Here is a 19753-nt window from a genome sequence, read left to right as displayed (position 1 = left end):
AACTACCAAGGGCTCGCACAATGTATTATTACATTTTACTCTGACCTGGCATTATATCACTCATAGTCTATCATCATGACTGGGGGACTTCCCTGGTGGTCCAGTGGTAAAGAATCTGCCTTAGATTGCAGGCGACATAGGTTCGATCCCTAGTCAGGGAATTAAGATCCCACGGGGCAACTAAGCCTGCATGCCGCAACTACTGAGCTCTTGTGCCTCAACTAGAGCCTGTGTGCTGCAAACTACAGAGCCCACGCGCCCTGAAGCCCACGCGCCACAACTAGAGAAGAGAAAACCTGCACACCACAACTAGAGAGAAGCCCGCTCACCACAACAAAGAGCCCACATGCCTCAACGAAGATCCTGCGTGCTGCAATTAAGACCCAACGCGGCCATAAAAAATAAATAAAAAATAAATATTATCATGATTGGCATTTTATTTATTTTTTAATTAATTTTTATTGGAGTCTAGTTGATTTACAATGTTGTGTTAGTTCCATGTGCACAGCAAAGTGATTCAGTCATACATATACATATATCCACTCTTCTTTAGATTTTTTTCCCATATAGGTCATTATGGAGTACTGAGTAGAGTTCCCTGTGCTATATGGCAGGTTCTTATTAGTTATCTATTTTATATATAGTAGTGTGTATATGTCAGTCCCAGTCTCCCAGATTATCCCTCCCCGACCCCTTAACCTTAAGTTTGTTTTCTACAGCTGTGACTCTATTTCTGTTTTGTAAGTTCGTTTGTACCATTTTTTTAGATTCCACATATAAGTGATATCGTATGATATTTGTCTTTCTCTGACTTACTTCACTCAGTATGACAATCTCTAGGTCTATCCATGTTGCTGCAAATGGCATGATTTACTTTTTTATGGCTAATACTCCACTGTATATATGTACCACATCTTCTTTATCCATTCCTCTGTTGATGGACATTTAGGTTGCTTCCATGTCCTGGCTATTGTAAATAGTGTAAATAGTGAATTTTAATATCTTACAAATCTGTAGTTTTATAGTTCACTAAGGACTGTCATGTATGGTATCTTCATTTCTCACTCTTTCAGATCATATACAAAAATGTATGTCAAGAACTAAATATACCTCATCCAGGGGAGTGCTTGTTTCTCCTCAAATTGAATTTTATAGTTTAAACCAGTTCTCTATTCAAAACACACACACTTGAATTTTGTGGAGTCCTAGTTACACTAATGTAATAGTGTGGATCTTTTTAATTTTCAGAATTCCATAAAAATAGATTCTAACATCCCATCTCCTTAGAAAAGCAAATAGGATGATGCTCACTATTGATAAAATGTTTGTATTTCTCACGGTAAAATAAATAAGAATGTCCATCACATAAAGATTATTTCCTTAGAGGATAAAATAAATGTATTGGCTTTATATTCTAGATGTTAAATGAACTAAGAAACTATAAAAATGCATTACGTGGGTTCATTTTCTTTACAAACAAATATAAGGTTAGTTGTAAAAAGCAAAAGCTAAGCTTTTAAACAAAGGAGAGATTATCTTCATACTTTGTTTAAAATCTGTGATAAATTTTATTTCTTTGTTTCATTAAATAACTGTATTGGATGAAGCTTGGGAGAACATGTGATGCTCCCTGGTCTACCAAGAAGAGATTTGGGATATGTATTTACATAAATAGCTCTTGTTAAAAAAGAAAAAGATCAAGAGTATTGATTGATTTCATCAAATCATGTCATTTACTTTGTTTTATCTTCAAGATATTTGAGCAGGAACCAGAGCTAATGTAGCCTCAACATACTATTTTTCAGGCACGTAGAAAATTTGAGCAAGTGGATGAAAGTGATCTGCAATTGATTTTTTTATACTGGAAGTAGTTAATATGTTACAAAAATAAATGGTTAGCCATTTACTTTTACTGCCCATTAGGCAAAATAAAAACCAGTGATTCTGAAACAAGAACAGAGTTCAAGGAATCAAGGACTCAAGAGTCCCATTCTTTCCTATTCCTCTCTACACCATGAGGGGATGTCAGCTGCCTAATCCAGTCTTGATTCTGCTTTCCTTGCTCCTTCCCAGAGATGCGTCAGCTACCTCCAAACCGTAAGCAACATTTCCAGAAAAGTCTATTGCCCTTCTCTTCCCATTGTGTTATCAGCTTCTTGATGTCTGTCTTTTTATTTATTTCCTGATTCCGTCTGAAATTATCTGTTGTTGAAAAAGCTCAGAAGTGTTGATAAATTGTTAGTACACAGGTGGTAAAAGGCATACTCCAGTTCTAGAAAACTCACAGATACAGGGCAGTAACATTTGTGAAACATTTACCAAATAAGATTATAGAATTCTACAACATTCATCAAATAAGAATATAGTATTCCTACCAAGAAAAGATAAATTCGTTTTTGACTGGTGCAAAAGGCTGCGGTGTCTTGGCCATTGTAAAGTGACTCAGTGTCTGTATCTTCCCCAAGCAGGTATTCCCAAGATAGATGCATGACTTACAGACAAGCCAGGGTTTGTGTGTCATTTCACTCGATCCTTCAGCAAAACTATAAGGGCTGGCATTAGATTTGAGAATATACAGATTAACAAAATGTGGCCCCTGCCCTTAGTACCTCATAGTAGAAAAAAGAGAGAGATAGAGAGATGGTGCACAGCGAATGAAATAAAATGCAAAAACAGAACCAGGCATTGTAGGATTCTGTGAGAATACTCAGAGATAACCTAACTCTTCGTGGGAACTGATACAAGGGAAGGGGCATCACCAAAGCCCACATAAGAAAGTTGCTTTTGAGGTGAGTCTTATGAAGCCAATAGAAGTTTTCCAGCTAGACCAGGACACTCCAGAAGGAGAGAGAGTCACGGGCCAGCAGAACATCACGAAGTGCAGCACATTTGGGTGATCGTAAACGATGGGCAGACCGCCACAGGAGAATATTTTCTTCTGCATGTATATTACCATGTATATGGTAAAATGTCTGATGATTAGCCTAGTTTTTCTTCCATCTCTAGAGAGTGGAAGAAAGAAAAGCGCTAAGGTTGCTTCTGAAACAGTAGTGAAAAACGATTCAGCTCCTCTCCATGTATTATCGTTATCTCTTAATGTTTCCTGGAACAAAGAGGTTTGTGCTATCATCCATATGAAACCCAAGGCCACATGTGGATAGGTTTTCTTACTGGTTTCAGTGATCATTAACTGATTCATAATATTGTTTGTTACTAAAAAAAATTTAAAGTTTTTTTGGGTTTATTTACATATAACAGAACTAAAATTGTAAGACATTTGAAGTGTACAACACATATATATTGTGAAAGGATTCTCCCCATTGAGTTTAATTAATCTATCACATAGATCAATCTAACGATTAATCTAACACATCTATCTCTCAAATATTTATTTGGGGGGGGTGAGAACACTTAAGTTATGTTCTCATAACAAATTTCAAGTATATAATTTCAATTATACAATGTTATCGACTATAGTCACCATGTTATATAGTACATCCTCAGGCAGACCTTATTCAACTTGTAAATGAAAGTTTGTGTCCTTTTACCAACCTATCCCTATTTTCCTCCATCTCCCATTCCCTGGTAACCATTTTTCTACTCTATGTCTCTGAGCTTGACTTTTTTTTAAAGACTCCGCATGTTGTAAGAGATACCATCAGTATTTGTCTTTCTCTATCTGGTTCATTTCACTTAGCATAATGCTCTCAAGGCCCATTCATGTCGTCATGAACAGCAGGATTTCTGAATAATATTTGTGTGTGTGCATGTGTGCGTGCACATGCGTGTGTACGATCACATTTGATTCATTGAAAATTTCTAAATTTGAAAATTATTTCTATACAAAATATATAACAACTCATGGAGTGCTCATCCATAACTTATAAATAGGTTTACTAATATCGAGAGTGAATATTTCCACAGTATAGGAGAAGCATACTGATATTTAACTTGGTAGGGGTTTTCTGAGTTTCTAAGGCCTTCCAGTTTGGTCTTTGAAGAATATACTCCTCTCCACTCTTGAAATCTGGCTCTGCTCTCTGATTGGTGACGATAGCAAAGATCATCTAGAAAACAACCACAGTTATGATGTCTTTTTAACCCTTCCATGGTTGACCCAGACCCCTCTTCTCCGCAGGCAGTACCTGGTCCTGGTCCCATCACAGCTGTATGCTGGCGTTACCGAGAAGGCCTGTGTCGTGCTTAATCACCTGAATGAGTCAGTGGAACTGACAGTAACTCTGGAGTACGAGATGCAGAGCAGGAATCTCCTCACAGACATGGGGGCGAAGCACTCCTTCTACTGCAGCTCCTTCATGGTCAGTATCCCTCCTTGGGAAAAGGGAGAGCATTACAGAGAGAGCATGTTAGTTGATGCCTTGCATTCTGACCCCCAACAATAAAAAAGCAAAAGGAAGAAAAAAATGAGGAGTACAGAGCAAATTTCAAATTAGAGTCTAAAAATAAAAGTTCTACTGAATATACTTACATAATATTTACAAACAGAACTGGTGCAACATACAAAAGATAATATGGTTATAGGAAGGACTTCTATAACCATTATTATCTTTGCTCTTAAAGTAAACTTCTAAGGAAAATAATGTTCATGCCATTACAGATATAAACACGTAGATTCATAAAGTTAAGTGACTTCTCTAAGATCTCGCAGATGGTTGATGGTTAATGTATTGTCCTTGTAACCTTTAATTAAAGTATTAAATAGTTAATCATACCAGCTTACTGCCAACAGTAATATGTAATGCTGTTTCTGACCGTTGAAAAATAAAATTTAATAATTATTTTAATACGACCATATTGCTGTGAAAATGTGAGCTTGTTATTGCCTTCATTGTCATAACTAGTTGAAGAATGAGTCCATTTTATTGCAATGACATTTTTCCTTTAGTCAAATCAACAATTCGTTGCTGTCATGTTACACCATCATAATAATCTATAAAAAGAGGGGACATCACCTTTGACCCTATCCCTTACTAATTTTCACGGGGCTAACCAGAGAAATGAGAAAATCACAGAGGCTGAGACATTCAGAAGTGGATCTGGGCAGATTCTTCAGCTCATTTCGGTTTTACAGATTCCGGAGTCGTCATCTTCCTCAGCGTTCATCACTGTGCAGGTGAAAGGGCCAACCCAGCACTTCGTAAAGAGGAAGTGGATGCACATAACAAAAGCAGAAAGCCTTGTCTTTGTTCAGACAGACAAACCCATCTACAAACCAGGACAAACAGGTATAAAGAACCAAATGAGTGAAAAGCAATTTGAAGGGTTGGAGGTGTCGTTCTCTATTAATTTATGGAAATCCTGGCACGTTGTTATCTGTCTTACCACCCTGAGTTCCCACTGGAGGGTTTCATGAGAAAAATCTCTATGTTTCAGTGAGATTCCGCATTGTCTCTGTGGATGTCAATTTTCACCCTTTGAATGAAATGGTGAGTGTCACAACAGTGGGTAAGATTGGCAGAAACAGGCAAAATCGTAAAACCTATTCTTTTGGAGAACCGAGACCAACATGAGATCCTTAAATCTATCACAGAAAGATCTCAAAGTGTATCGCTGCTGGAGAATAAGGGAGATCAGTTCATCAACTACATTTTTAAAACAAGTTAAATATTCAGTTAAAATTACGCCCTTAAAGACTCAATTATTTTCATTGAACTGAAGAAAATAAATGCATTTCATTTCTCTCCTAGAGAAATGGAGAATTTCTCAGAGATAAACATCATCTGCAAAATAAACTATTACTAGGACCTTTTTACCTAAATGTAGGTTTCTCAATTGTACATTATTTCATTAAAGGGAAGTCATGACTTCTTAAGAGGCGTGTGTCCCAAACTAAACATATAAAGTGTTGTGAATGAAATGGAGCCACATTTCCTCCTTTGGACAAGAAGTGAACAGGCTTACTTCCTCTGGTCCCGATACTGTATTAACGCTAATGTCATGGTGTTCTCTTTCTAAACTCTATCTCACACTCATACTATTTCTTTCTTTTCAGTTCCCAGTGGTTTATATTGAGGTAGGTAATGTATTGTGTATCTCGGTTGGGATGAGGACTCACTGCCAGTTGTGTTAACTTGCCTCACTCCACCTCCACCTTCCCCACTGGCACTTCACCAGAACTAAATAAAACACTGTTTTCCCTGTCTCTCTTAAATCCTGGGGAGAGTAGATAAGATATAAATGAAGGAACAGAATTCCCTGAGATGATGCAATTTAGTGGCTCTTCCAATATTTCTGAACAAGATGGGTATGCAAATCTCAAAAAGAGGTGCTGTCATATCTCATAGCTGGGAAAGATGTCCTTTGCTCAGTCTAGAATTCCTAGAAACCTTTGCTAATACCACTGGTGCCAATTTACCAATCAGCTAATTATCCACCTCCCAATGTCACTCTCCCTGAAAAGCTGTTCCTCTACTCAATATTATATATTTCAGTTGCTTCTATGAACTTGTGATGTTTTTACCTATAGAATCCCAAGAAGAACCGGATTTTCCAATGGCACAGTGTCAATTTGCACTGGGGACTCAACCAGCTCTCTTTCCCACTCTCAGTGGAGCCCACGCTGGGTCCCTACAAGGTCATACTGCAGAAGGAGTCAGGGAAAAAAATAGAGCACTCTTTCGAGGTGAATGAATATGGTAAGAATTCTGCATGTGTCCAAGATATTTATGACATTAGACAATGAAAGATTGGATCATTTTTACATGTAGGTGATAAGCAAAAATCTAGCATATAATAGTTGAAAATCAGCAAGGCTTTTTATTTATTTAAATATTTGCTAAGCTCGTTTCATGCACTATCTCATTTAATCCTTAAAGTAGCCCTCTGAAGCAGATCCTATACTTTCTCCAGTTTACAAACAAACATATTAATACTAGAAAAGTTAGTAATTTACCAAAATCACAGAGCCAACAAGAAGCAAGAGAAATTTTAATAGTTCCATCTGACCCTATTCAAACATCAGTTGTTAACCAATACATTATGTTATCTACATGCATCTCTTGATCTATATCTTATAACAGGAGGTATTTCCTGGGATTACAACCTGGCTTTGTGTGACCTACGTGTAATCTACTCTAATAATAGTAATCAGACATTGCAACCATCTTATTAGTTATCAGTTATGCGGATTTTCTAACTTAAGTTAAATATATCATGCCATGGATAAGGAGACCTATCACAAAAACAGGATTCCCAAAACTCACCAGAACTGCCATGAGAATTATAGAACAGGGATTCATTATAGAAATAACAAGCCTTATACACAACTATGAGAGAGGCTGGAAAAGTCAGAGTCCAACAGGAGGAGATGGTCGATCAGAGGAAATTACTAACCAGTCCTCCTGAAGCATTGGTGGGGATGGACAGATCAGAACTCACAAGGGCCCCTTCACACGCCAGAGTGGAACACGAAGGGAAACTGACAGGAGAATCAATGGAAGACTGTTACCTCTCCCTACCTACCACTCCAATATTTCTATAACCAGGTGCTGATGGTGGGCCTAGGGTCTCTGTGAGTCAGCACGGTTTAGAAGTTGGGAAGGAGAGAGCTGGACACAGAGAGGGAAAAAATAAAGACAAACTGGAAACTGCTGGCCCCTCTGTACCTGTAACCGCGTCTAACCATGGGGATCTTCAGAGAATAATGATGCTACTTTCCTCCCACCTTTGAAATCTTGGACAAATTCAGAGAAGGAGATTCTAGGAACCATAATACCAGCTTAACCAAGTTAACATGGTACCAACTGCCCATGGTTATGACGGCATCTCCTTTGCCAATAGTGGCCCTGCTGCCCCTTGTTGTAATTGAAATCACTTTATGTGACCCTTTGTTACAGGGTTCTGTAGCAGAATCATTACTAATGCTTACAGGACCTCCTGCCCACTTTCATCATTTTTTTTCTCTTTTATTGATAACAGTTTTGCCCAAATTTGAAGTCCAAGTGAAAATGCCCAAGACTGTTGGTTTTCTGGATGATGAATTTGTGGTATCCGTCTGCAGTCTGTGAGTTACATTTTTTTCACCTCATTTCTTTTTCCCTACTTTATTTGTATTGCCCATAATGATCGCTGGACTTTGAAGTATTTTAATTAGCGAAGGAATGACTCTCTCCCCAACTTGTCTGAACTCAGACTAGGGAGCAGGGGTGGTGGCATCCAACACTTTTACTGCTAATAATAAAAATTATTAACTGAGCGCTTAAAATGTGCCAGGCAATGTTTTAAGTGCCTTGCACTTATTTACATTTTTTTTCTTACACTAACCCTATGAGATGGGGACAATTATCCTCATTTTACAAATGAGGAAACTGCAACACATAAAGGATAAAAGAACTTGGTCAAGTTCCTACAGACAGTAAATTCCAGAAGACTGGAATTTAAATCCAACAGTCCACTCCAGACCCTGAACTCTTCACCACTATTCTATAGTGCCTCTGAAAGTAAAAAAAAAAAATCTAGCTTCATGAAGCATTTCTATGTTTCTATATCCCACACACTGGGCTAGATTGAACCTGGGTCATCTAACTCTAGAGCCCATGCTCATAGATTCCATGTTATTCCATGTCCTATTGCCTCCATTTTTTTTATAGTTCCCAATTTCTTAAACTATGGAAAGCTAGAAAGAAGCTCCGTAGACCCTCTGTCTTAAAGGCTGGATATATAAGGTAGAATTAAAACTACATGTCATTTATTTCTTCCCTGATTACCTTTTAGTGCAGTTGAGTACCCCCTACATGCACCAAGGAGGTTGATTGTACTTCTTGCTTCTAAAAACAGCATGTAAAACATGTTTTCATTCTTCTCACCAGCTCTGATGCTATAAATTTTTCCATCAGAGGGAAAGGCTTTTGATTCAGATTTAAAGAAAAGCTTCAACAAAGTGATTAAATTTAGTAAATAATTTATTACTTTATCAGCACTTTTTTTGGAGGGGGAGACTATAAAAAGAGGAAGCTTGGGGCTTCACAGTTTGGGCAATAAGTCTCTAACCTAAGTCTGCATCAGAATCTATGGACGTTCTTAGTTAAAATGTAGATTCCTCAGCTCCACCTCTAGAGATTCCAATCATAAATCTGAGGAAGGATTTGGGACTCTGACTATCACTGCATATCTCAGGGAATTTCAATGTGGGTGGTGCGTGAAGCATACTTTAAGAAACAATAGACTAAGTTCAGCTTCACATCACGTCTTAGTCTGTTCAGGCTGCCATAACAAAATACCACAGACTGGGGAGCTTATTAACAACAGAAATTTATTGTTCACAGTTCTAGAGGCAGGTAAATCCAAGATTAAGATGCCAACACGGTCAAGTTCTGGTGAAGGTCCTCTTTCTGGTTCATAACTGGTATCTTCTCCTTGTGTCCTTACATGGAGGAAGGGACAAGAGATCTCTCTGGAGCCTCTTTTATAAAGGCACTAACCCATTCATGAGCACTTCACCCTCCTCCCAAAGGCCTCACCTCCTAATACTATCATCTTTTGGGGTTTAGAATTTCAACAAGTGAATCTGGGGGGGACATAAATATTCAGACCATACCACATCACATCTCTCCATCATATTTGGCAGAATCCAACTGCCATCATGATACCGTTCACTCATAATGTTTCTGTTCTATAGCTAGTGCTTTCCCATTTAATTCCTCATTTATCCTCTTAAAATATACATGAGTTAGGGAGGACTTAGAAATACACTGTGTATGCTTCCCTAATTTTTTTCCTAAAACAACTTAGGAGGTATTGGCAAAGGTAGAATCATAACCTAGATAATCTGACAGCAGAGAAAGAAGGAAATAAGGCAGTTTTTTCTCAGATCTTTCTTCCCTCTCAGCTGAAGTAAAACTTCAGCTGAGAGGGAAGAAAGATCTGAGAAAAAACTGCATTGTTACTTTTCCATTTGGAGGAGTTTCAAAAAGTATTTCAGTATTCAGTAAGTATTTTCTCTTGGAGTTGTAGATAATTAAGACGCAGTTTCAGAATAAGTGCTTCTAAAGTACAAATGCTTTGGAAGGAAATACAATTGCTGTCAATGAGTAAGATGGGTATATGAATGGATCAAATCCTGTGAAGAACATCTGAGTTGTTTATGTTAAGTATTTTTTGTATGACTCTTTACTGTTACAGATACACATATGGAAAGCCTGTCCGTGGTCTGGTGACAATTAATGTGTGCAGAAGATATTCACGATACAGTTCTACCTGCCATGGAAAACATTCACAAAGTATCTGTGAAGAATTTAGTCAACAGGTATTTGGAAATCACCCTCCCCAGGACACTAACACCAGATCTTGTTTTCTTGTGGCTGATAATAGAATAGAGAATACAATACAGTACAATACAATATGAGAGTAGTGTTTGAAATAGTCACCTAGGAGAAGTGTGGAGTAAGGGAAACATTTTAAGATTGCCTGGCAATGATCGGAACCAACTTGAGGGTGGGGCTGATGGGTTTATAACGGTATTTGGCCAGTTTTGTAATTTCCTTCTCACCGCAATTGACATGCCAGGTATATGGGCATAAAAGGATGTGGAAGTCTCCAAAGTTGGCTTTTATCAAATATAATAGAAGAAGAATGTGACAGATATTAAGAATTGGGCTAGTGGGAGAATCAAATGACACCCTATGGAATCTACCCTGCATAGAGGAGACTGAAACCAGCGTCAGGGTGAGGAGAGGGGGACTGAGAGGGTTGATGAACTGGAGGCCTCGATTACATCAGAAAAAAGTGGAAACGAGAATAACTAAGGGAAACAGCAGTAGGACACGTTTTAAAAAATGAAATGAATTTTTGAATACTGATTTGTATTTTTGAATACTAATGAAATGAATACTGATTTCAGGGGAAGAGTATATGTAAGTCCAGGGTGTGGCAATGTGAGCGGACACTATAAAGGTGTGGAAAAGCAAGTTATCAAAGTTGTAGAGACCAAATAAATGAAAGGCTAGGGTGGTGAATGTGACGATGAAGTTCAAGATAAACATCGAGGGCTTCCCTGGTGGCGCAGTGGTTGAGAGTCTGCCTGCCGATGCAGGGGACGCGGGTTCGTGCCCTGGTCCGGGAGGATCCCACGTGCCGCGGAGCGGCTGGGCCCGTGAGCCATGGCCACTGAGCCTGCGCGTCCGGATCCTGTGCTCCGCAACGGGAGAGGCCACAACAGTGAGAGGCCCGCGTACCGCAAAAAAAAAAAAAAGATAAACATCGATAAGCAAGATAAACATGAGAGAAATCTAGCTGCCAAAATCCTTACTATTATCAGGGAGACTAGGATTAATTTCTGTTTTCAAATGAGTCATGATATCTGCATATAAGTACATTAAATAAGATTAAATTTAATTATGCAATAAATATTTTCATGTAAATAAGTACAAAAATGAAAACAAATCTTTATTATAATATGAAACCCGATGTTTAGTTTAGAGATCTAATTGCTATAATGATTCATCTAGTCAATGAATATATGGTTTTTTTTTAATGTCCTAGATATCAAGAAAATACAGTCCCTAGTCGATATTTAGGTGGAGGTCATTACAGAGGCTCCTTAGAACATGTTATGTCTAAGCTGAGTTTAGGAGAGCAGTAACTGTGGGCCAAGATCGGAATGGAAGAAAGAATGTTATTTGAGGAACAACATACACACACACACACACACAAAGAGATAGAATTACAAAATACCATGGCACATCGGGGAAACTCTAGGAAGTTTAATATGACAGAAATGGATAGGCTTTTGGAAGAGAGGGGAGAAGGCAAAGGTTGGCAATGATTAACTCAATGATTAATGAAGAAATTTTGTATCATTTGGGGGCTTGGGAAAAGATAAGCACCCAAAAGATGGTCAGAACATTTGTAAAATTTCCTTCTGTGGCCAACACAAAATGTTCAGAGGTTGGTAACTGACTTTTTTTTATCACAAATCAGAGGACCCAGGAATTCTCTTCCTTTCTCTTCAGGCAGACGAGGAAGGCTGTTTCACACAACTAGTAAAAAGTAAAATATTTCATCTGAGACAAAAAGGATATGACATGAAATTACTAGTGGAAGCCAAGGTCAGAGAGGAGGGAACAGGTTTGTATTATTTTTAAATATTTATTAATTTATTAACATTTATCAAACTTCCATTCCATGTAAAATGCTTTATAGTTTCTGGGGACTATGACAATGACATGGCTTCTGCCTTCAAGGAATTAGGAATCTAAAAAGAAATTATATATATGGCTATGTATATATGTATGCATGTATTATATATAACCATAATACAATTTCCACAGGAAATGTAAAAAATAAGGGCCAAATGAGCATGGAGAGAGTTAATTCTAATATAGAGCTGAAGAAGGCTTTGAAAAGTAACATTTGAGCAGATTTGAATAGAATGGATAGTATTTTGAAAGATAGTGATGGACCAGGAAAGCGTAATAGGCATAAAACAAATGCATTCAGTCCCAGAAGAATCTTAAAAAAGTAGGCTGGTGCTAAGGTGTTTAGAAAAGTAAATCATGTACTAAAGAGATTAGACTTTATTATGAAAAACATTGGATATCTTCAGATATATTTAAGGAGAATGACCTAAATAAACTGATTTTTTAAAAAAAGTTAATTCCAGCAGCCATGAGAAGGACAGGCTAGATGAAAAATGTGTTACAATGTGATACATCAGAATACTATTCAAAGGTGACCCCAAAGATTACAACTTGGGGGCCAGGGAAATGGAAATGTCATTAACCAAGATAAGGAAAAGATGAGAAAGAGCTATGGTGATGAGAATCACAGTTTGGAATATCAAAACGGAAGTCGATTCATTCCATTCATGTCAAAATGAAATTCATTTTGACAATTTCAAAAGGAAGCCAGACCAAAATCAGAACGAGAAATGTAAATCTGAAACCATTCTCATTGTATCCAGATCCTCCTAAGAGTAAATGCAAGTGTTCTGAAAGTGAGCTCACTTAGCATTGCTAAATTGAGGCTAGAGGCAGACAACGAGGGGCCCAAGAACAGAAACAACTGCCGTTAGGAAATAGTATCAGGTAAGTCAGCAAAATAAAACTAGAAGTCACAAGGTTAGGGGAAATAAGGACAATTTCTTAGATGCCACTGGTAGGGTCTCAGTGATAATTATGTATGAAGTAATTCTGAGAGTTCATTTTGATGAGGTCTGAGATGAGAATACCATATTGGGGGAAAATAAAGGATCTGTTAGACTTGATAGAGCGGTGCTTTAGATGATGGAGTTAAAATACAGATCACACTTCACTGAATGGAAGAGCACTGGGTATTGGCTATACTTTTCACCACGTGGTAAAAAGAATGTTTTTGCTGGGGAAGTAGTTTGTGATAGAAATTTAAGAATATTTTTAGGCCATTGTGAAGAATCAAGATGTATGCTGAAAGTTGTTGGGGGAAGACGTGGATGTGAAATAGACACAAAGATACAGCAAGATCCCAGAGGAGATGAGGTGAAAAACTTCTCAAGAGCATGTGTGGAACAAGCAGAATATTTGTGAAAACAGAGAATTGAGGAAGTATGGATAACAATGATTTTCTAAGCATGAGAAATTCTGGAAAGACTAAGAAAAGAGTATATGGATGGTATTTTGTTATAATAGAGTGAAAATGGGATGGAAGTATGAGGTGAGCTGAATATATGCAACAGTTCAACTTCACTGAATTATTTTTCAGGGTTGGAATTAACTGGACACGGATCATGTAAAATCACAAACACCTTAAGCAAACTGAAATTTACTAAAGTGGATTCACATTACAGACGTGGGCTCCCTTTCTTTGGGCAGGTAAAGTAATCTTTTCAATATAATCATAATTGGGGGGATGTGGCTTTTAAGAAAACAAATTTTTATATCACAAAATCAAAATTTATTATAAAAATGAATATTTATTTAGAGTAAGAAAAGAATATAACAAATTACAAATTTGAGGGCTTCCCTGGTGGCGCAGTGGTTGAGAGTTCTCCTGCCGATGCTGGGGACACGGGTTCGTGCCCCGGTCTGGGAAGATCCCGCATGCCGCGGAGCGGCTGGGCCCGTGAGCCATGGCCGCTGAGCCTGCGCGTCCGGAGCCTGTGCTCCGCAACGGGAGAGGCCACAACAGTGAGAGGCCTGCATACCGAAAAAAAAAAAAAATTACAAATTTGAAAGGCAAATATTGTCACAGAATCCCCCCAAAAAAGCATATTCTTACTAATTAACTTCCTAACACACCTTTATAATACACTTTTCCTGTATAGTTTGGCTGCATACTCTTTGATTGCCTCTTTATAAACAATGATTTTATAATATAATTTTCTATAGAAAGAATAAGATATTTTCATTTAGTGTTTTTATTATTGTTAGTTTTTTGATTTTTTTTTAGTTTCAAGGCTCAATATTCATAATAATATTGCTAAATTATAAGACTGATATCCAAGTTAGTAAACTATCAAGGAAATGTAAGATTTCTAGGCATTTTACATTTTATTTTGTGGTAACTAATCTTTGAATTGACAGTTTACAGGCAATTTCCTCATTTTATTGATGTATACGAATTTGATATTGTCTTAAGGTATTCCAGTATTTTGTATCAAATTGGCAAGAAATTAATAATGGGGCAAGACCATTTCAGGTCAAGAGAAAAGCATGAGAAAACTGAAGACTTGGAGGATGAATATGACTTGGCCAGAAATTTAAGAAAGATGAGAGAACAGCCAAGGCTGTAGGTGTACAACAGCTTTTTCAGGATCAAAGAACCAAGTGTGTTTTAGGTTATGTTCAGAATTTCGGATTGAGAAGTTACTGAAAGTTTTAGGGAGAATGACATGAGCAGTGTAGTTTAAACTGTATAGAGAATGGTTTGAAGCAAGGACAGAGCAGCAGAGGGTGGACTGCATAAACTTAAATAGAAAGATATAGGAAACCGGATGGGAAAAAATATTGTGGTTTTAACTGGAATGGAAGCAGTAGATTTGGAGAGAAGTAAATAGGAATAAAAGATGTTTAGCAGGGGAAGGGTTAGCATTTGGCAATGGGTTAGATATAGGCACTGTTATATATAGGCAGTGAAAGAGAGAACATGACCAAAAAAATAAGGCCCTACATATTCCTGCATAAATTACCAGATGGATAGAAGCCCTATATACTGAGATAGAGAACACCAGAGATGAAGAAAATTTGGGAAGGTAACATCATGGGTCCACTATTGGCTGTTCTCAGTTGAATGCTCATAAGTTATCTAAATATAAATGTCAAAAAGAAAAATATTTTAGAGCCCAGAAAACAAATCTTATTTTCATATTCTAAGATCTTCGTTAAGTGACAGTGGCCAAGGCGTCAAGAGGCGAATACGACAGAGTAGAAAATGTTATTGCTATATAACACCTGGAACCAGCTATCACTTTCCTGTTTCTAGGTTCTTCTAGTTGATGAGAAGGATCAGCCAATCCCCAATAAAACTGTAGTTGTCAGCGTGGATGTACTTGCATACCGTGCCAGCTTTACTACGAATGAGCATGGTTTGGTGAACATTTCCATTGATACCAGTAACTTCACATCTTCTTTCATTTCAGTTTTGGTAAGTGGGAAGGGGCATCTGGGACTAAAAAGACACAGATCACTGGGGCCACAGAATTTAAGGGTACATGGGAAGCAGGTGAACTCCGGAGAGAAAAGAAAAGGTGATAAGACTAAAGTAGAAATTAAGCAATGTGGAGAACTAAATAATAAGAAATGAAAAATTCTCTGTCAGAAACTTTTACTTTAGATAGACTCTGTTTACAGCGTGATCTAGTTTCAGGAGACATTTAAATATTAGAACATCTTGATAGTCTCTTGAAAATTCAACATTTTTACAGTTTTATTACAAATTAGATTTTGCCTTGTTTCCTTGTTATACCACTATTTTTGTTTTGTGTTAAGGGTATGAAGAAAAAGTAACTGATCTTGATTATGAGTGAATAATACCTACTAAATCAGTATGGTGTAAACTTAAATAAATTTAAGGGAAAGTTGTTTAGAGATTATACTTTATTTGGGAAGGCAGCCTATAATGAAACCAAGTAAGCATGATTCTTAATAAAATCTTCAGTAAATGACCAATATATACGTAATATATGTTAATAACAAATAACCTACTTAAGAACTTTATTCTATCCATTAGGTCACTTACAAGCAGAATAAACTCTGTTTTGATAACTGGTGGCTTGAAGAATTTCACACACCAGCACAGCACACTGTAAAGCATATTTTTTCCCCAAGCAAGAGTTACGTTCACCTTGAACCTGTGGCTGGCACCATGGCCTGTGGGCAAACCCAGGAGATTCGGGCACACTACATCCTGAATGGACAGATTCTGAATGATGAAAAAGAATTAACCTTCTATTATTTGGTAAGAATAAAGGCCAGTGTAGCTCTTCCTAATTATGTAGACCCTAAAAAGATAGAGTTCCTATCTAAGTAATGCTCTTTATATCAATATAATGTTTTTATGAGTGAAGAGAAGTTGTTTCCTAACAAATTAATGCTTTAATTTTTCATTTATATTCTGGTCTCCACTGAAACTTTTAAGTTTTTTTTTTTTCTGAGTTCCAATGGAAAATTATTGAATGGAAGAGGAAAGAGCTTAAGACAAATGCCTTGTTAGACAAAAAAGATTGTTTTTCCTAGAACCCAGTAGATAAATAAGCAAAGGATAAAAATCAAGAACTTAACCAATAGGAAATAAAAATTATAAACAATCTTCTGGAAAAATGTCAATTTAACATTAATTGGAGAAGTGAAAATTAAAAGAATAAAGCAGTGGTATTTTATTCCTATAAAGGTTCTAAATAATTTACAAAGTTCAAGAACTGGTGTAACTGCAGGGAAAAGTACATTGACAAGCATATTATAAATTGATGTGATCCTTTTCAGGTCAGTATACCTACTGATGTACAAAAATTTTAAATATTCAAAGCTGGTAGTTATCCAAGTAAGTCTTTTTAAGGAGAAAAACTTATGTGTAGGAAATTCTGTATAGGAACATTAACTATAAATAGTATTTTTTTAATTCTATAAAAAAGTGAAAAAATTGACAGTAAGTTAGAATCTTAGCTTTATTGCTTCCTAGTTATGGGACCTCAGGTAATTTACTTAATCTCCTTTGTAAAGAGAAATGTCAATCATCTCATCTGAATACTGAAGATAGTATTTATACTTACTTCATAGAGTTATAGTCAAAACTAAATAAAAATCTTAAAACTAAACTATTTAGTTCAGTACCTGGCACATAGAGAGTGTAAATACTTTTAGTTGTTTTTTTTTTTTTAAATAGAGGCAACAATAGAGAATACTTACATATATTTTATACCTGCCTTCACTATATATTGCTTTGCACATAACAGATGCTTAAAATATTTGTTGAAAGAATATGTAAATTTAAAATCTTAATATTCAAGATAAGTAGTAATATTAAGTAAAATTCTAAAGCATTGTAAAATTTTATGTTTCTTATTTAAAGTATGTTGTTTGAAGTAAAGTTTATTATTTAAACTATGTATAGGAAAATATTGAAAGAGAAATTTAGTGAACAAAAACAACGTCTGGGTTGAAGTAGTGAGTTATTATTTATTTGTGTATTATACATATGTTTAAGTAAGTTTAATAAGTACCCTTTAAAATGATAATACATGTATTTCCCTCTGCCTTCAGATCAAAGCAAGAGGAAGCATCGCTCAGTCAGGAGCCCATGTGTTGTCCATTAAACAAGGAGAGAGTAAGTACTTTCAGGATTTCCTATTTTTTTCCCCTATTTTCCTATTTTTTCTCTCAAATTGTCAAATCCTAAACGTTTTAGCAAGATGAAGCTATTTCTTACATTGGAGGAAATGGTCACCAGCTTTCTTCCATCAACCAAAGTTGAGGAAGCTGATAAAAGAAGGATACTAGGTTCATTTTAGTCCATTTAGAACTTTTTTATAGCATTTCTATATTGTAAATTTTATTTCTAAAGTAAAATATATTCATTTTATTATTAAATTTTTTAAATGCAGAAAATAATTAAAAAATGCAGAAAATCTCCAAAGAAAAATTTTACTCTGTATGTTTTTGTATTAGTTTCCTATTGCTTCTGTAGGAAGCTCTCTGACTAAAAACCACACAAATTTATCATCTTATAATTCTGTAGATCAGAAGTCTTACGGGCTAACATCAAGTTGTGAGCAGAACTACATTCCTTCCGGAACTCTAGGAGGTTACTTGTTTCCTCACCTTTTCCATCTTCCAAAGACCTCCTGCATTCCTTGGTTTATGGCCTCTTCTTCCATCTTCAGTGCCAACAACACACCATCTTCAAATCTCTCTTATATTCCTGCCTCTCTCTTTTAGATCATACTCTCCTTCTAGATTTTCTTGAATCATAAATATCCATTGATATCTGTTATCCCAGGAAGAATAACTAACTTTTCAAGAAATAATCTATTATGAAAAGATAAGTACATTTAGTCTCTTTATTTGTTACATGTCCCCAGGCTAAATCTCGTAAGTAGCTTCCTTTTTTTCTGTTCATTTGAATAGTTATAGGCTATCATTTTACTAAAGCAATATTTATTAACAAAGCATATTTAGAAAGATCAAAAAGCCCATTCACCCAAGGCGAGTCAATACTTCCAAGAAAAAATAAAGAATATGTATTGTAAAATCTCTCTTGCTAAAAGTTTTTTTTATTGCTTAAAAAAATTGAATTCAGGCACTCAAATATGGACAGTCCCTCTAATTCTCCATTTAATCATTGATTTTTATGGGATTGATCATTATATTGGTTTTTCTAGAGCAGGTAAGATTGTTCCTAATAGCATATCAAAAATCAAACTGCCTCCTAAGGCAATTTCTTCAAAATCAGTTCCTGTAATAGAGTTTAAATTCTATATAGTATACTGAGTATCTTGAGAGGTGAAATGGGGAGAAGGAAGTGTCTCTCTAAGAAAAAATACACTTCATTTTATTTGATGATGACTATGTAAATGGTTGCTTTTCCATTTGTCTTTGATTTCTGGGAAACTCAGTGTTAAATTTAAGCACTCTAGTGTTTAACCATCTGTTATAGCTTTTTTTTTTTTTTAAAGGGAACTTTATTTATTTTTGGCTGCATTGGTTCTTCATTGCTGCACATGGTCTTTCTCTAGTTGCGGTGAGCGGGGGCTACTCTTCATTGCCGTGCGCAGGCTTCTCGTTGCGGTGGCTTCTCTTACTGTGGAGCACGGGCTCTAGGCGCGCGGGCTTCAGTAGTTGTGGCTCATGGGCTCTAGAGCGCAGGCTCAGTAGTTGTGGCGCACAGGCTTAGTTGCTCTGCGGCATGTGGGATCTTCCGGGATCAGGGCTCGAACCCATGTTCCCTGAATTGGCAGGCGGATTCTTAACCACTGAGCCACCAGGGAAGCCCTGTTATAGCTTCTTAATAAAATTTATTCCTGCCTCTGTTTAAGTCCAATTTCATATGGTTTCAGTATCATTGTTTCAAATTTATTTTGACCCTGCTGTTTTTGTGTATTTTCACCACAAGCTGCCCTCAGATCTTCTATAGATACAGGAAGGCTATAGTTTTTAAAGAACTTTATGCTACAAAGGTAAAACAGAACATTTATGAGAAGATTAAGCAGATACATGAATTAAACACTATGTAATTCACACAGAAAGTAACCACTAAGATAAATGCATTGAATTCTTTTATAAAAATCGGAGGCATACTGTTTTGTATGTGATTATTTGTACCTGTA

General features: G+C 36.5%; 1 protein-coding gene across 1 annotated transcript in view; it reads left to right on the top strand.

Moving 5' to 3' along the window:
• The first annotated feature begins 2014 nt into the window (after window positions 1-2014).
• Window positions 2015-19753, top strand: part of LOC112391751 (pregnancy zone protein-like) — a 41301-nt gene continuing 23562 nt past the window's right edge. The window contains exons 1-13 of the mRNA XM_024733188.1: window positions 2015-2097; window positions 4139-4319; window positions 5093-5246; window positions 5395-5447; window positions 6014-6034; window positions 6488-6656; window positions 7939-8023; window positions 10141-10264; window positions 11970-12084; window positions 13696-13805; window positions 15415-15576; window positions 16162-16389; window positions 17691-17754. Of these exons, the coding sequence (XP_024588956.1) occupies window positions 2015-2097; window positions 4139-4319; window positions 5093-5246; window positions 5395-5447; window positions 6014-6034; window positions 6488-6656; window positions 7939-8023; window positions 10141-10264; window positions 11970-12084; window positions 13696-13805; window positions 15415-15576; window positions 16162-16389; window positions 17691-17754 (1549 nt within the window). The remainder of the gene's footprint in view (window positions 2098-4138; window positions 4320-5092; window positions 5247-5394; window positions 5448-6013; window positions 6035-6487; window positions 6657-7938; window positions 8024-10140; window positions 10265-11969; window positions 12085-13695; window positions 13806-15414; window positions 15577-16161; window positions 16390-17690; window positions 17755-19753) is intronic.

The sequence above is a fragment of the Neophocaena asiaeorientalis genome, unplaced genomic scaffold (genome assembly GCF_003031525.2).
Source record: "Neophocaena asiaeorientalis asiaeorientalis breed wild unplaced genomic scaffold, Neophocaena_asiaeorientalis_V1.1 scaffold150, whole genome shotgun sequence".
Taxonomy (NCBI): Eukaryota; Metazoa; Chordata; class Mammalia; order Artiodactyla; family Phocoenidae; genus Neophocaena; species Neophocaena asiaeorientalis.
Note: the sequence above shows the minus strand (reverse complement) of the source record. Positions and strands in the feature narration are given on the sequence as shown.